The 17,344-nt window shown below is 42.9% G+C and overlaps 1 protein-coding gene across 1 annotated transcript in view; it reads left to right on the plus strand.

Moving 5' to 3' along the window:
- Positions 1–400: 400 nt before the first annotated feature.
- The window catches only part of LOC147617190 (vesicle-associated protein 1-1-like), a 39,278-nt gene continuing 22,334 nt past the window's right edge, over positions 401–17,344 (plus strand). Inside the window, exons 1-5 of the mRNA XM_086776804.1 lie at positions 401–618; positions 864–1,025; positions 1,117–1,187; positions 2,274–2,355; positions 2,467–2,582. Of these exons, the coding sequence (XP_086632930.1) occupies positions 977–1,025; positions 1,117–1,187; positions 2,274–2,355; positions 2,467–2,582 (318 nt within the window). The 5' untranslated portion in view covers positions 401–618; positions 864–976. The remainder of the gene's footprint in view (positions 619–863; positions 1,026–1,116; positions 1,188–2,273; positions 2,356–2,466; positions 2,583–17,344) is intronic.

Here is a 17,344-nt window from a genome sequence, read left to right on the forward strand (position 1 = left end):
ATTTGTCCATCATAAGTAGTATAGCATAGTGGTTAGATGTTGAAAGCTTGAGCAGCTGGTTCCACGTTCGAATTCCCTTTTGCATTGAGCTCAACCTCTCGAAAATTTTCGAAGTCCCTCAGTTCACCCTGAGTTCACCTAATTCGCTTTCTCGATAGAAATCCGACGATCCAAATTAGGCAAGTATTTCACTTTCTTGATAGAAATCCGACGATCCAAATTACCTTGAGTTCACCTAATTCGCTTTCTCGATAGAAATCCGACGATCCAAATTAGGCAAGTATTTCACTTTCTCGATAGAAATCCGACGATCCAAATTAGGCAAGATAGCAACGCCTCTTTTGATCCCTCCTCATTCATAGTGTCATTTAGTGCCGTGGGGTGTACCGTGTGAGAGAACGGACGAGGAGGACTAGGGAGAGGAGAGAGAAGGGGTGGGTGACGGTGCGGCGTCAAAAGCCCGTTCACAAGTTCAGTGTGCGTTTTTATTTGCCCTCCATCTCCAGATTCTTCACCTTCAGCTTCCTCCCCCTCCCGCTTCCTGAAAAGCATCTCCCCTTCGCATCTCCACAGCTCCAATCGGCACTCTCTCTCTCTGCATCGCCTTTTTGCGTCCAGGTATGCCGTTGCTTTCCTGCACCGATCGCCTCCTTTTTCCCAAGCTTTTGGAGGGTTCCCTGTTCGTCTATCTGATTTCGATTATGCTAATCTGCACTTCAATCTCATCGAAATCGATGATTTCTCTAGTACTTTAGTGCAGCTTCGTGATTATTTAGGGTAATAAGGCTTCGCTTGCTGCAGCCACGGCCACAGATGTGTGATCCTTGTAATCCTCTCTTCAGTTTGTGCTTTGCATTTTGCAGGGAGAAATCTTGAAGCAGATTTTTAAAACTAGCATGATCTCAGTGGAGCATTTCACGCTATAGCTGCATTTTTTGCCATAGCTGGTATCCACTTACAGAGGAGAGAATCAGCCATGCCTGCCGAGCTTCTCTCCGTCCATCCGGGAGAGCTTAAGTTTCCATGTGAGTTCTGATCCATAGGCTTCTTGTCCTTCCTGGTTTTACCTTTGAAATTTTATCTTCCCTACTTACCCTAGCGATTCCTTGCATGCAGTTGAGGTGAGAAAGCAAGTCTCATGCTCTTTGCAGCTTGTCAATACAACTGAGGAGTATGTTGCCTTCAAGGTTAGTTACTTTTCTCAGGCGCACACATTTAGGGTACCTTTCTTCTGTTGCCAAGGACTACCGAGTTGATCAACAGTTTTAGGGTGTTCAGAATTACTAAATTAACTGTCGGATAATCAACAGCTTGAGGTCGCCTTTCTTTTGATGTCAAGGATTACAAAGTTAGTCATCTGATAAACACTTTATGGTACTGTCCTTATGTATGTTTATTCATGTTCAAGTTCGAATTGTCCATGATTTCTTGATTAGCAATGTATTCAAAGCGCTTTCGTTTCAGGATGGAGTAAAAATTTATGCTAAGGGTTTTGCTTGCTTGCTCGAAAGCTCATTGCCTGTCTTGCTGTCACATTCTGCTATTTAATGTTACAATTAGTGTAGGATGATCCAAATGTTGTCAGAGCTTGCAGTCATCTTCTTGTGCCATCTATGAGTGGCTAACGGGCAGCTAGGCTAAGGTCTTATGATGGGAACCAGGTGTATATATAGAGCTCATTGAACTTATGGCCTTCTTGCGGCTGTCCAAACTCTTATGGTTGCCAAAATGTGTATAGCTAAGGAATTGTATGCTCACCGCTCTTTTTTTGCCATCCACAAGTTGGCAACTGGCAGCTAGGTGAAACTCCCATGATGGTGGCCACATGTGGCCGTCACATTCTGCTCTTGTTGTTGCCATTAGTGTAAAATGATCAAATTTTTTTTTTCTCACATCTCTCTTTTGCCATCTGAGTTTCCAATCGGCAGGTAGGTTAAACCCCCATGAGGGTGGCCGGGTTTAACTCATTATACACACGTGGCAGTCTGCATTCTGCTCTTGATGTTGCCATATAATGTATAGCAATCTAATCTACCTGAGGATCTGTTTGCTCACAGTTCCTATCATGTAGCTGCTTTCTTTGTGTTAGTTTCTGCTCAAGGGATTTGGCAATGCATCAATGTATGGCAATCTAATCTACCTAAGGATCTGTTTGCTCACAGTTCTCTTTTGCTGTCTATCATGTAGCTGCTTTCTTTGTGTTAGTTTCTGCTCTAGGGATTTGGCAATGCATCAAGTGGAACCTTTTACAAGCTTATTTTTAACTGTTATAGGTCAAAACTACTTCTCCAAAGAAGTACTGTGTTCGGCCGAATACTGGACTGGTCTTACCTGGGGCCACTTGTGATGTCACAGGTAAAAGCTAGCATATAAACTGTTCAGCTTTGTCTAGTTTCATGAACTTTATAAAAAATTACTCCTCCTCAATACTAAAAGCAATGAACTGGAAATATATTTGTGATGCAGTTACAATGCAAGCACAGCGGGAAGCTCCTCCAGACATGCAGTGTAAAGATAAGTTTCTTGTACAGAGTGTGGTAACCTCAGATGGTGTTCAGGAACAAGAGGTTTCACAAGATCTGGTGAGCAACCTTAAAGCCTTTTGGGTCAGCAAGTCACTTGGCAAATCTTTACATCATATGGCTCTTTAAACATAGCAGAATCGTTAAATTGTGCTGCATGGTAGTATTCTAGAAAAGTTTTTCATTTTAAGTCACACTACAAATGCTTGAATGACAGTTATGTCACTTCCACTTAGCACATATTCTGATCTGTGTTCATGATGCCACAAGCTCTCCTCGAGAGCAGGGCTTATAGTAGATAGTGCAGCTTTCGCTGTGACGGTGCAGCAGTAGGGATTGTTTGTTGGCACAATCTCTGTAGGACTGAGGATTTGAAAGCAGGAGCACCAACAGCTAGTACATAGCCTGCAAGGGTTTTAAGAGCTGCTGTTAGTCAAGGAGGTGAGAAGGCCTTCTTGATACAGAGTTCTACACCCACTATTGGGCACTGATGACGTTAGTGGGGATGTCGTAGTATCTAGTCCATACTATGCATAATGGAGTTGATAGTTATATAGTCTTGTGGGTTGACTACCATGAGTATATAACATGCACGTTCCTAAAAGGTGAATTTGGGCATGTTCTTGGATTCATCTAGGTATATTACATAAAGTTCACTTGTCCCATGACATCAGTCATAGTCAATCTCTTTGCCACAGTAGCGGCTACGATCATGAATAATAAGTTAGCATCTGTCGCCTTCTTCTTGTGTTATCATTAAGTATCATGGAATCTTCCTTTTGGAGTTGTCGGATTTCCTTAAATCAACAGGCTGATTTTTGGGTGCTTTGGTCCACCACATGACATCGGTCACCTGGAAAGGCATTGAGGGTTAAAGATGCGTATGTCCAAGTAGAGTTGCACATGGACATGCTTTTCCCTTGCAGCCACCTTTTAGGCAAGATTAGGGACATGATATGGTCCAATAGGATATGGTCCGATTCGGGCAGTTTTGATAGCCCAATAGGCGCTTGAGGTTCCCAAGATGTGCACCAATGGATGGGACACAAGTTGGGCCTATCTAAAGGGAGGTCAAGGGTTATTTGAAGGCATCCATTAGCGAGTTGGCAAGACTAGGAGCAAGGCAGCAAGGAAGAAGGCAAGTTGTAAAGTAGCAAGACAGGCAGCCGTCGTGTGCATTAGAGCATGCATAAGTGGAGGACAACTAGGAACCTTTTGTATGCACAATAGGTAGGCATGCATGAAGTGGATCTTAGTCAAGATCCAAGGTCATTATTGTATATATTCATGTTTTGGAATATACAGTAAATTAGGGTTTACATCTCTTTTATATTGTATTTTTGCAGGTAGTTTGATTAGCGTTAATCTTCCATGCTTAGCGTTATCAAGGATCAAGCACGCTTTCACATAGTTAGCATGTCACATTGGTACCAGAGCATCTAGGTTTTTCCTACGCAACGGTTTTTGCATTAAGATTTGCCAAAAGCGCATGCAACTGTTAGGGTTGCGTTTTTGTATCTGCAGCGAAAATAGGGTTTTTGTTTTTGCATCTGCAGCCAATTTTGTGCATGTGCTAGGGTTCCCTGTATAGGTCTTGCATGTAGCAATAGTTTGCATACAGGTAAGTCACTGTAGGTTAAGTTTGGTAGGCAGCCATGGAGTTCTATGTGGGACAATTTAAAGGCTGAAGAGGAGAGTCACCTCTTGGTGCATTTGGTGCATGTCTTGGGCATCTCCGGGCACCTATTGGGTTGTCAAAATTGCCCAATTCGGACCAAATCCTGGCCCTAGTCTTGACTAAAAGGCGGCTTTTTGTATGAGGCTGATAACGTAGCAGAGGGTTGAGCAAAACACCTCAGAAACTTTGGGCTTTTGATTATCCTTTTTACCTGAAGGGTTCACATTTCCACTTAAAACATACCCTTTGTTAATTGTAGTGATCACTGTCAGTCTACAATTGGCCGCACATTTTCAAGAATTGAGTAGGAATTCCTCTTACTTGAAATGTTTTACTTTATAACTGACATGCCTTACCCTTGTGCACAAGGATAGTGCTAATGCTGTCACTTGGTTCTTACCAAAAGTAGCAGCTTTGGTAGTTTTTAACGAGCTGGCAGCCTTAATATATCTATTTGTGTATATCGTGGCTGAACCAATCTGATGATTTTATTGTGACAAAGCTTTCTAGAATCAGTAAACACAGCAGTGATCAGAACACCCATGATATTAGGGCTGAGAAATTGAGCACATCACGCCTTCGCCGACAATGGCCTGCCAAGCCCAGTTCCCCCTGCCCCCCGCCCGCCGCGTCTCCTCGTTTTTCATCTCTCTCTTTCCCTTGCAGATTATTTGCTGTTATTGATAAGAGCAAAAGGTAGAAAGAGTTACCTATGGCTGGCTTTTATTGGATTTCTCACTGTGCACTCAACTAGGGATGGAGATTGGAGCACTTTTGTAACCTGCACCCTTCTAAAGGAAGCTTTGCAATGTTCTGGGTTCACATTGTTGAAGAGGAGTGGTGGATGCAAAGGATGTGTCTGCATTGACACGTTTGGCATTGGATTAATGTTGGCGGTGAGATTGCAACACTATTGGAGTCTTAGCTGGTATTCAACTCCGTACTGGTTGTGGTTCTGGTAAGTCTTGTGTTACTCTCCTTAAGTTTTGCTGCGATTAGTGAAATTTAATTAGTAGGCAACACAATTTGAGTTAAAGTGGTTTGGATTAGTTTGACTGGCTGAAATGGCCAGAGGAAGAGTAGATTATTTGCTTCTGCTTCCTTAGGTTGCAAATCCTGAGATTCTTTTCCTCCTTGGGATGGTGTTATGGCTTCTTTCTGAAGTATTTCTTCTTTTAAAGTTTTTTGGTCCACTCAAACCAAACTTGCCTCTCGAAGATTGCAAGTTGGTTTGCCCAAGCTTGCTTCTTGGCAGCCACTTGCTCTCCCTGAGGTTTCTTTCTCTACTTAAGAGGCGCTGCTCTATTGAGTCTAACCAGGTTATCTGCTACTACATGTGCTGTCACATGCACCATTATGGGGACTGTTGCTGCTGCTCGAGGTTCTCATTGATTTTTTCACCACCTTGGCGCTTCAGGAACTTGCTTGGCTTTGGGATGAGGAGTCTGGGTCTCATCAAGAAAAGTCTCTCACTGACTTTGCAGTTGGTGCAGTGTCACAACACAATCATACACTGTCCAGGACCTGCAAAGGAGTGAACAGGCTTACAGGGAGGGAACCAAGGAGGCTACCCCCTGCAATTGCTGTGGTTGAGGTGAAACAAGTGAGTGGGGGCTGATAATGAACTCCAAGTTTGACCTGTGACCTTGTTTTTGAAGTAAAAATTTGGTTGTGTAGACCTGCCCCAAAACTGACCTCACGTTGAATGTGACTGATCTGTTAATTTTAATGTAGCAAAGTTTTCTAGCATCACTTAAAATATAAGAGTAGGATTGAGGAATTGTACACAACACACACTCATCAGGTCCTGACTCCCAACAACACCTCTCTCCCCTCTTTCCTTTTCCATATTATCTTCTCTACCAATAGGAGCAAGAATCACAAACTGCTAGCTGTTGTCAAATTCCTGACTGTGCACTCAATTGGGGCTGGGGACTTTAGAGGATTTTTGGAAGAATCACAAACTGCTAGCTGTTGTCAAATTCCTGACCGTGCACTCGCCAAATTCCTGACTGTGCACTCAATTGGGGCTGGGGACTTCAGAGGATTTTTGGGGGCTGCACCTTGCTGAAGGCTGGACCGAATCTTTGTAAGGTTTTGTTTCTGTCAAGTCTGCCCTTATTTTTAGATGTTAAGTAAGGGATTTATTTTACAGATATGAGAATGAAATACCAATACTAAAACATTTTACAGATATGAGAATGAAATATCAATACTAAAACAAACACCTTGCTGCAATAACAGAGCTGTCTTCACGTGCTGAGTTGAAGGCCTTGAAGACCTCTCCGCTCTCTGCAAGATCTTGCTTATTGGCTTCGTGTAGGGGACTCAAAAAGGGGAAAATGCTTGATGTGGTTCCAAATGGCCCTTTCACATGCCCAGCTCCTAGTGGGACCTTGGGCGCTTGTCTGGGACTGGTCAGGGGTAAAACCTGCTACTCACCTGCACATTTAGTCCCATGCCAAAATTTACCAGTCCTTACCGATCCATCTATCGGACACCGTTCTTGTTGTTACCAGCCTGTCACGCTCGTAGCCCATTGTTGGACCTTACTAATGTTAGGTGCAAAGCTCAAGGGGTAAAGATAGGCTAGAATAAAAAATAGTGTCGTTTGACACTACTCAAGGCAAAGGCAAAAATAGAGTTAGAGGAGTCGTGCAAGTCCTAACTATTTTGGGCTAACGTTTTGTAGGGTATTTCCCTCTCATAATTATAGAATACTTTTTCTTGTTTATTGTGCTGTCATGTGTGCCAAGATGTAGCTCCTAATTTCAATTAGTGTGTAATTAGGAGTAGTCTTAGTTAATATTGAATAAATTGCTTTCCAATTTTGATAACCCATTGCCTCTGGGCATTGAATTCTGTCATCATGGGTGTGTTCGTAGACTCCTAATCCCTTGTATATTCTCAAGTAGTACGACACATGCATCCACGCTGGGGGATGATGCATTGAGGCCTTGAGCGTTATGTAGTAACTATACTACTCCCATTAATGAAGAGAAGTTGTGTGAGCAGATCTTGGATACTATGGCAGATAGGGCCAATGTGTTCTCCACGAAGAACAGTTGGCACATTGGAGGGGGAAGAAAAGCGTCTGGCAAACAGTAGGGCAACATGCAGGGGGGGCATATTGACAAAAGATCTATAGTAGATGTGGCTACAGGATGGGCATGAGGCATTTCAGAATATTAGCAGCCAAGTGTGTAGTAGTGTAGATTTAGGGTTACACAGGTATAAGCCTAAGCTATGGTGGATCAAAGAGATCCATGGTGCGAGTGTGTGTTTTTGGAGAGAGAGAGAGAGAGAGAGAGAGAGAGAGAGAGAGAGAGAGAGAGAGAGAGAGAGAGAAGAAGAAGAAGAAGAAGAAGAAGAAGAAGAAGAATGTATTATCGTCCTCTGGGAGCCGATAAACGGCCCATGGGACCTCCACGAAATTATTACAAAGCTGTAAGAAACAAAAAACAAAGCCTCCTCCCTTCATTGGAGGGAAATACAAAGCCTTCTCCCTTCATGGGAGTGATATGGAGCTTGTCGTATGGTCGCATTGTGCTGTAAGGTAGCCATGATGTTTTAGAATCTTGGTGATATAAATGCCTACAGCAGCAAGCTTGGCATGTGTGAGCAGATCCACCAAGTCATGATATCCTTCTAGAATGGTACTAAAGTCCTTTCTTATGTGATCATATTGTGGGCATGTTAAAAGGACATGTTCCTCCGTCTCCACTGCTCCCAAAGTGCATACTTTGCATAGTCTTTTCTCTTTTGGGATATTGCTCCATGCTCCTTTTTCAATCTCGAGTGTGTGTGACCTAGTCCGGATAAGTGCAAGACCTCTCCTTGCATTGGCGGGAATAGGCATGCTTATGTATTTCTGAGCATTGTCTTCTTCACTTGAGTATGTGACCCAATAGTTTGGGTTGATGTGTGAGCCATAATATTCAAATTTAGCCCTTTTTTTTGATGATTGCCATTTACAGTGGAGTGCTTCCAATAGTGCTTGATGAAATGCCTTCTCATCTACTTCATCTGATGCTGCATTTAGATAGGAGTCTACCTCCTATCTTTGAAACCAGCTGTTGATGCCATGCATCCATCCTGAAGATAGCATCTTGCTTTTGTTTGTTTTTTGAGGTCTTTTACTCGCTAGCAAAGCTTTCTTCGGTAGTCTCCCCATCTGCATGGACTTGACCTTCTTTATGTACTTGAAAACCCTTTGGAGTGCTCGAAGCTCGATGGGTCTGCTGCCTGTTTCAAGCATATATATATATATATATATATATATATATATATAGAGAGAGAGAGAGAGAGAGAGAGAGAGAGAGAGAGAGAGAGAGAGAATGCTCAAAGAGAGACATGTTCGATGGATTGATACATGTATCAGTATTTGTTGATTCTTAGCAGATTTTGCCTACTGATCCTTGTTTGTTGCAAGGGGGGAATGCTCAAGGAATTGATACACCAACTTCAAAGCAGCTGGAAGATGCAGTAATGAAAGATCAACAATCAATGAATATAGGGTTATGCCTAGATGGGTTCACCTTGCAGGATAGCAAATTGTTTACTCCCCTACAGAGTAGAGCCAGATTTGGTGTTCGAACCAATTTCTTAGCAGATATTGTTGAGGTTGCATGTCTTAGTTCTCTACATGATGTAGATGAACGAGAGTCTTTTGACGAGGCTTAAGAAGATCGAAATTGGGTGAAAGCCATGTAGGATGAAATTTATTTCATTTAGAAAAATGCTATTTTTTTCTCTACCACTTGGGAGAAAGCTATTAGTACTAAGTGGGTTTTCAAAGAGAGAGACAGATGGATCAATTGACAAATTCAAGGCCAGACTTGTTGCAAAAGATTATGCCGAGAAGAAAGGGATTGATTATGATGAAACTTTTGCTCCCACTTTCCATATGACCACTATCCGATTTGTTATTGCTTTGGTAGTCCATCATGGATGAAAAGTGCACCAATTGGACATCAAAATAACGTTCTTGAATGGTGGCTTGCAAGAAGAAGTTTACGTGATTCAACGAGCTCGATTTACCCAACTTGATCAAGAACAAAAGGTATGTAAGCTTAATAAAGCTTTATATGGTTTGAAACAAGCTCCCAAACCTTGGTACCGGAAGCTTAATAAAGCTTTATATGGTTTGAAACAAGCTCCCAAACCTTGGTACCGGAAGATCCATGCCTATTTGAGTAGACATGGATTTCAAAATAGTCCTACATGTTACAACCTCACGGATCGCTTAAATGCAAAACACGAAGTGATTAGTACAAATTCCCTAAAGAGGGGTGCAGGCTAGCTCACCACCCACCCGTATGTTCGCATCCGCAAACCTTCCCCAAGCCAGAAGACTAAGGCTCCAATCCCATGAATCATGCCAATCAGCACTAGTATACCACCAATGCTTACCTGTTGAGGCCTTCGGCATGACCGTCCGTGATACGTCGAATCTAATCATGTTCCTGACGATAATCCTAGTCCATCAGAGACCATAGAGTGAATAACTCTCTGTGAACAATAATAATCTAAGTCTCACTTATACAGTGATTGCTATAAATAACTGTCTAGTGATAAATAGCCAGAATTAACCATGAGTCTCAACTGCCTGTATCAGCCTTCTTCCTCTAATCTCAGGGCTTATTAGATCCACTAATCGGAAAGATTAGTACTAGGTATGTAACATTAGAAAAATCACTTTGTAGGTGAAAAAGGACAAGCAAGATTTACTTGTTGTAATTCTCTATGTAGATGACATGCTAGTGACAGACACCAATGAGGATTTCATTACAACTTTCAAGGTTGACCTTGCCTAAAATTTTTAGATGTTAAATCTTGGTCTTTTGCACTACTATTTGGTTATTCAGTTTATACTGTAAGATGACGGTAGTCATTAAGTAGTCAAAGGACATCAAAGTACTGCTCAAGAGGTTCAACATGAAAAGTTGGAAACCATCTTTTACACCAATCGAACTTAGTGTAAAATTTAGTTTGCAGGATGCCAGTGAACCATTCGACATAACCACTTATGATCAAGCTGTTGGATGCCTAATCTATTTGTGTAACTCACGGCTATACATTCAGTATAGTGTGTCACAACTTTCAAAGTTCATGCACTGCCCATGCTCTAAGCATTGGCAGGGAGTTCGTATCTTTAAATACTTTCAAGGCACTCAAGATCTTGGATTGTTCTATACTAAGAAGGGTGATTTAGAATTGCAGGCCTTCAGTGATTCCGATTGGGCAGGCGATTATGATTCATGACACTTTTGGAAACTATTTCTTTCTTGGCAATTTGTGCTTATCTTGGCTAAGCAAGAAACAATCAACTGTGGGAACATTTCTGTGAAGCTAAATACAGAGTAGCATTCATTGTGATAGTTCAATGTGTATGGTTGAGAAGATCGATGGAGGATCTTTGTGTCCCTTTTAGAAACCCCTACTCCTATTCATTGATAGTCATAGCGCTAAGAATCCTGTCTTTCATGCTAGGACCAAGCACATTGAAGTGCATTATCACTTTGTCAGAGAGAGAAACTCCATGCAAGAGAGATCTATTGCAATACACATGACAATGTGGTTGATCTTATCACTAAAGCCTCATCTTGTGAAAAGTTTGAGGCCTTCCGCAAAGCTTTGGGCTTCTTTTGTCACATGCACGTCCGTGCCATGGCTAATCTCCAGCATGAACATCATAATTCTTGATTAATTTAGCAATTAGGACAACATTTAGAGCATCATAAGCAGTAGCATCATTGTCACGTGCACACCCATCAGGTGTACAAGTGGCATGTCATCATCAAGCATCCATAAACATTAAGTAGGACATTTAAGCATTAATCCAAGTATAATTCAGGCATATATCAGCATAAGCATGTGTATGGGATTGTTTCAGCACCATCTTCAGCACATAAGGCATTCATGGCATCTAGGGCATTTAATAACATTAGGTCGTGGGCATTCATGGCAGCCGACAGCAGTTCATAGCATTTATTGCAAGTCGTGAAGGTACAAAAGGCTGGCTGACTGAAGTATAGGTACCTGACCAGTAGCAGCACACCATATATATAGAAGCGTAGCATATTCAGTCCATTGTCTCATCTCTCCTCAGCGTTTCTCATCCATGGAGCAAGGGAGAAGCAGATCAGCAGTATAGCCAGCATATTCAGCACATAGTACATCATTCCTACCTCCTACATAGAGGGAAGCCGGCATCGAAGGGTGGACCTCAGCATTGGAGCAAGAAACAATCCTCATCATAAGCATTCAGCCTATCCCTCTCATCCCGAGAAGGATCTTCATCTAGGACAGCATCATAGATCTATTTAGATCTCATTGTAACCCATTCATCTAATATAGCTGGATTGCATTGCATTGACACTAACTGCCTATCTCTTAAGTATCATTAAGTGAAGTTTAGTTAGCCTAAAAAAGGTGAATTTGGGCATGTTCCTGGATTCATCTAGGTATATAATTCAGCCGCATTAGCGGACATGCAGATTTCACATTGTGAAGTTTTCGTCCGAGTTACGGCTAGTTGATATTGTGCTTATTCTTTCTATCTTTAGCGGTGCATTTGCCCTATCAACTACTTATTTGTTGTACTACTTCTTTCTATTTGCTACTTTCCTTAGTGCTAGGCTTCATTATGGCTGAGTCTGCCTTGCATCTCCGGAGGTTTGATAGAAACTCAGTAGGAAGGGCTTTGCGTGAATATATGCTCTTATGTGTGTGTGTGTCTGTACGCGCGTGTGAGAGCATATCTTGATACAGAGTTCTACACCTACTATCGGGCACTGATGACATTAGTGCGGATGTCGTAGTATCTAGTCTGTACTATGCATAATGGAGTCGATAGTTATATAGTCTTGTGGGTTGACTACCATGAGTATATAACATGCACGCTCCTGGATTCATCTAGGTATATAAGGTTGTGATTACTACGATCAATCCCTCACATGTCACATTCATCACCATCAGCAGTAGTATCAGCATCATCTTTAGCATAAGAGAGCATGGGAATCCAATTGGTAGCCATGAGCTTTCAACCAATAGTCGGCAGCTTGTAGGGGACCCTAGTAGCCGGTCGGCTATCATCAGTATAAATGTCAGCATAAGGAAAATCAGAGAAGTAAAGCGCAACATATTAAAAACGATTGCCTATTATTTGTCCAGTAGTAGGCCGACAGCTTTTGGGTTGGCCGACCAGCAACCTTAGCATGTATCAAAGCATAAAGTCAACATTACATTCAATACATTCAGTCATTCATCATTTCATCAAGCATAGGACGTCAGCATAAGGGAAATCAGAGAAGTAAAGCGCAACATATTAAAAACGATTGCCTATTATTTGTCCAGTAGTAGGCCGACAGCTTTTGGGTTGGCCGACCATCAACCTTAGCATGTATAAAAGCATAAAGTCAACATTACATTCAATACATTCAGTCATTCATCATTTCATCAAGCATAGGACGTCAATAGAAGTCATGTAGGGGACAAAGATCACCCCTAAGGGGTTGACAAAGTGCCTAAGTTATGTATAGACTTTCATGTCACCATTGTATCATATTAAATACAGAAAACCCTGACACCAACTATCTCACTCTTCTTTTCTCTTCTCTGTCTTAATCATGCTTAAATCAACATCTTGTTGTTAATCAAGCTTAGGGTTATGGATCAAAATAGCAAGGCTTCCGTGCATGCAACATTGGTATCGAGCATTCAGGCTTAGCCACTAAGCATAGTCCCAAGGAGGTGCACAGATCCATCAGAAGAATGTAGTCAGGGTTGCAGATGGAGTGGTCTGCAACATGCAAAGTTAGAGAAAAGCATTCTCTGGGAGTGTGTACTCAGAACCAGGACATCATTAAGCCCTTAGATCAGTTCCAAAGGCCTAGCAATAGGCATGATCAGTTCTGGCAAGTGACCCGTTGCTGTGTTAAGGGAAAGGGACAGCAGGCATGGAGACAAAACAGTGGAACATATGCTCAGTTCTTTAGCAAGACTTGGAAGTGGAGATTAGAAGTGGAAGGTGTTAAGATAAAAAAGAGTCAAAGTTAAAGTAGAGGTCAAATTCAGTAGTCTAGTGTCCACCTTGTCATCAAGTGTAGCAGGAGGGGATGTCACGCGCACGCTTGTGCCATGGCTAATCTCTAGCATGAACATCATAATCCCTGATTAATATAGCAGATAGGACAACATTTAGAGCATCATAGCAGTAGCATCATCATCATCATCATCATCATCTTCAGCATAAGAGGGCATGGAAACCCAGTCTGCAGCCATCATGAGCTTTCAGGGCCCAGGGGATCCTAGCAACCAGTTGGCTATTATTAGTATGAAGGCCAGCATAAGGGACATTAGAGAAGTAAACACAACATATTAGAAAGGATTTATTGCCTATTATTTGTCCAATAGTAGGTCGACAGCTTTTGGGTTGGCCGACCAGCAACCTTAGCATGTATAAAAGCATAAAATCAACATTACATTCAGTGCATTCACTCATTCATCATTTCATTAAGCATAGAAGTCATGTAGGGGCCAGAGGTCACCCCTAAGGGTTGACCAAGGATCTAAGTTATGTATAGACTTTCATGTCACCTTTTTGTACCATATTAAATACAGAACGTGACACCAACTATCTTGTCATCTTTTTGTACCATATTAAATACAGAAAACAGTGACACTAACTTTCTCTCTCTCTCTCTCTCTCTGCTTCTCTCGTGTCTTAATCATGTTTAAATCAGCATCTTTGTAACGCGCGGAAGCTCTGGGTAGTCTTCTTTCAGCCCTAAACACTCTTGAAAACCTTCTGATGCAAAACGCACCATCTGATGCAAAAACGCAGGTAGAGAGAGAGTAGAGAGAGAGAGTGAGAAGTGCTGGAATTTCAGTATATCTATTGTACAAAAAGGGTACATGTCTTTGCAGCCATGGGCTGCCTTCATAAAAAGGTTGTTAACCCCTAAATCTGTCCCCTATGGGACCTCCTATTGACTCACACCCCTAGTGGGTGGAATGAATCCAACATAGAGCAAAGGTGCCTTTATATAGGCCTTGGAGCATGTGGGGAACTGGCCGACTGCTGGTCGGCCAGTTATTAATTCATAAAATCAATTTAATGCTGCCGACTGTGTCTTCTGGATGCGCCTGCTGCCAGCACCTTCTGTCCTGCAGCCGACAGCCCCTTTGGTCATGCTGATGTCAGCCTCTATGCAGCCGACAGCCTTCTGATCCATGCTATGGTCCAAGTCCTGCTCCAATCCCTGGCTCTGTCTGGTTCTGCTCTTTATCTGGCTGCCTCCTCTGGATCTAGCCCTGAGAATGTCCATGGCATCTGTGATGCACATGACATCCCCCTCTGCTAAACTTGATGACGGGAATCCAACCTGCTCTTGGATGACTGTCATCATCCCAATCCTGTCCCGAAGTCCCTCTGTCATCATCCATCCTTGGCAAACCTTTTTCTCTGAAAATCCGGTCTGTTCTCCAAACCACTCTGTCTCTGATGAAGATCTATGCATCTGGTCTTCCTCTAGTCCACAATCCATTCCTGCCCTGGCTCTGAACACGGTCTTGGTCTGGAACTGAGCCTGGCACTCTCACATCACCCTTGGAGGATCAACCTCCCTTGGGACCGTTCCCTTAGAACCTATCTGGCTCACAGAACTGCCATCCCCATCTGGCACTGTGGAACACCACCAACAAACCTCCTGGGAGTTCTTCCTGATCTGTGTTCCCGCCTTGGGCTTCGAATCCGTGTACTTTCCTGTACCTTGGACCTGTACACCATCATATGGGACTGAATCAGTGTTTAGCTTTGCTGAGCCTGATGCTCTGATACCAATGTAACGCGCGGAAGCTCTGGGTAGTCTTCTTTCAGCCCTAAACACTCTTGAAAACCTTCTGATGCAAAACGCACCATCTGATGCAAAAACGCAGGTAGAGAGAGAGTAGAGAGAGAGAGTGAGAAGTGCTGGAATTTCAGTATATCTATTGTACAAAAAGGGTACATGTCTTTGCAGCCATGGGCTGCCTTCATAAAAAGGTTGTTAACCCCTAAATCTGTCCCCTATGGGACCTCCTATTGACTCACACCCCTAGTGGGTGGAATGAATCCAACATAGAGCAAAGGTGCCTTTATATAGGCCTTGGAGCATGTGGGGAACTGGCCGACTGCTGGTCGGCCAGTTATTAATTCATAAAATCAATTTAATGCTGCCGACTGTGTCTTCTGGATGCGCCTGCTGCCAGCACCTTCTGTCCTGCAGCCGACAGCCCCTTTGGTCATGCTGATGTCAGCCTCTATGCAGCCGACAGCCTTCTGATCCATGCTATGGTCCAAGTCCTGCTCCAATCCCTGGCTCTGTCTGGTTCTGCTCTTTATCTGGCTGCCTCCTCTGGATCTAGCCCTGAGAATGTCCATGGCATCTGTGATGCACATGACAATCTTGTTCTTAATTAGGCTTAGGACTGTGGATCAGTATAGCAATGCTTATTGCATGCAACATCTTTGCTTTCAGAGACTGATCTGTAATCTCTGTAAACCTCACATTTGTTGATAGATTGTATGTAGGTAACAAATGTGTGACATCGATAAAACCCGCATTACCTCAAGTGATAGAACAATGCAAGGGCCAAAACAAAGTAACTCGATGTGTGGGGAAGAAATCCACGTGATCTTGGAGCAATAAAAGAGAGTGCGAAAAGTCATAAAATGCAAGGACTGTCGGGGCACATCATCTCATAGCGAGATGACCATGGCTCGCCCGTCGACATGACATTGGCTAAATCCTCCCAAGCATCCTCCAAGAATGGAAATACATCCCACCAATCCTCGTACCACCTAAGAATGTGCATGAAGCTTGTGGCATGGAAATGCTCGCATGGCATTCATATGGACTTGTGCGGTCCCATGTGGACTACTATCCAAGGAGGAGCTAGGTACTTTATGCTTATTATTGATGATTATGCACGCAAAGTTATAGGTTTATCTCTTGGTAGAAAAACTCAAGCTTTCTCGTGCTTCCAAGAGTGGGTGAGTTTGGTTGAGACTGCGACCACGCAAAAGGTTCGACAAGTCCGCTCTTGACAATGGAGGAGAATTCATCTCCAAAGCCTTCCATAATTTTTCCTCACAGAAAGGTATAAGCCGTCAATTTTCCACACCTCACACTTCTCAACAGAATGGTGTGGTTGAACGCAAGAACAGGACTGTTCAAGAGATAGCCGGTACCATGCTTTCTTCTTCTGATCTTCCTCCCTCTTTCTGGGGAGAAGCTGTGAGCACTTCTGTTTACATCATCAACCGTTCTCCTACAAAGGCAGTTTCTCATATGACTCCAGAGGAGGCTTTTACTGGACAGAAACCTTCTGTCTCTCATTTCAGGGTTTTTGGTTGTGATGCCTATGTTCATAGCCCCGATTTTGACATATCCAAATTTAATCCTAATCTCTTTGATATGGAACTTCAACACCTTGCTGATTCTGTAGCACAATCTTTGACACGGGCACGGAGATTATAGCAACTTTGTCTTTCTTGTAACCTTGCCCTGATGAGTACACAGTGATACAATCATATGAGCCTACTATAGCTAAAAAGACTCTTGCTCTTCTGGAGTGGCGGGCAGCCATGGAGACCGATATTGATTCCATTGAGAGGAATCGTACATGAGAGCTCGTGGACCGGCCTTTGCATCGACAGGTCATTGGGGTAAAGTGGGTCTTTAAGACCAAGTTTCATGCTGATGGATCTATGGACAAACACAAAGCGAGATTGGTTGCGAAGGCATACTCTCAGATTGAGGGTATGGATTATGAGGAAACTTTTACTCCTATAGCGAGATACACCAGCCTCCGGACAGTTCTTGCTCTTTCTCCTCATGAGAACTGGTCGGTTTACCAAATGGATGTCAAGTTTGCCTTTCTTAATGGTGACTTACATGAGGAGGTGTATGTTGAACAACCTCAAGGTTTTCAGGTTCGTGGACATGAGGGCAAGTTGTACATATTACACAAAGTCCTTTATGGTTTGAAACAGGTACCCAAGGCGTGGTATGATAAGATTTATGGATTCTTTCTTTTCCTTGAATTTCAGAGATGCTTTGCAGACAGCGATCTCCATGTGTTTGCTCAGGATGCTTTG

The sequence above is a fragment of the Cibotium barometz genome, chromosome 37 (assembly GCF_041138505.1).
Source record: "Cibotium barometz isolate CiBa-2024 chromosome 37, ASM4113850v1, whole genome shotgun sequence".
NCBI lineage: Eukaryota > Viridiplantae > Streptophyta > Polypodiopsida > Cyatheales > Cibotiaceae > Cibotium > Cibotium barometz.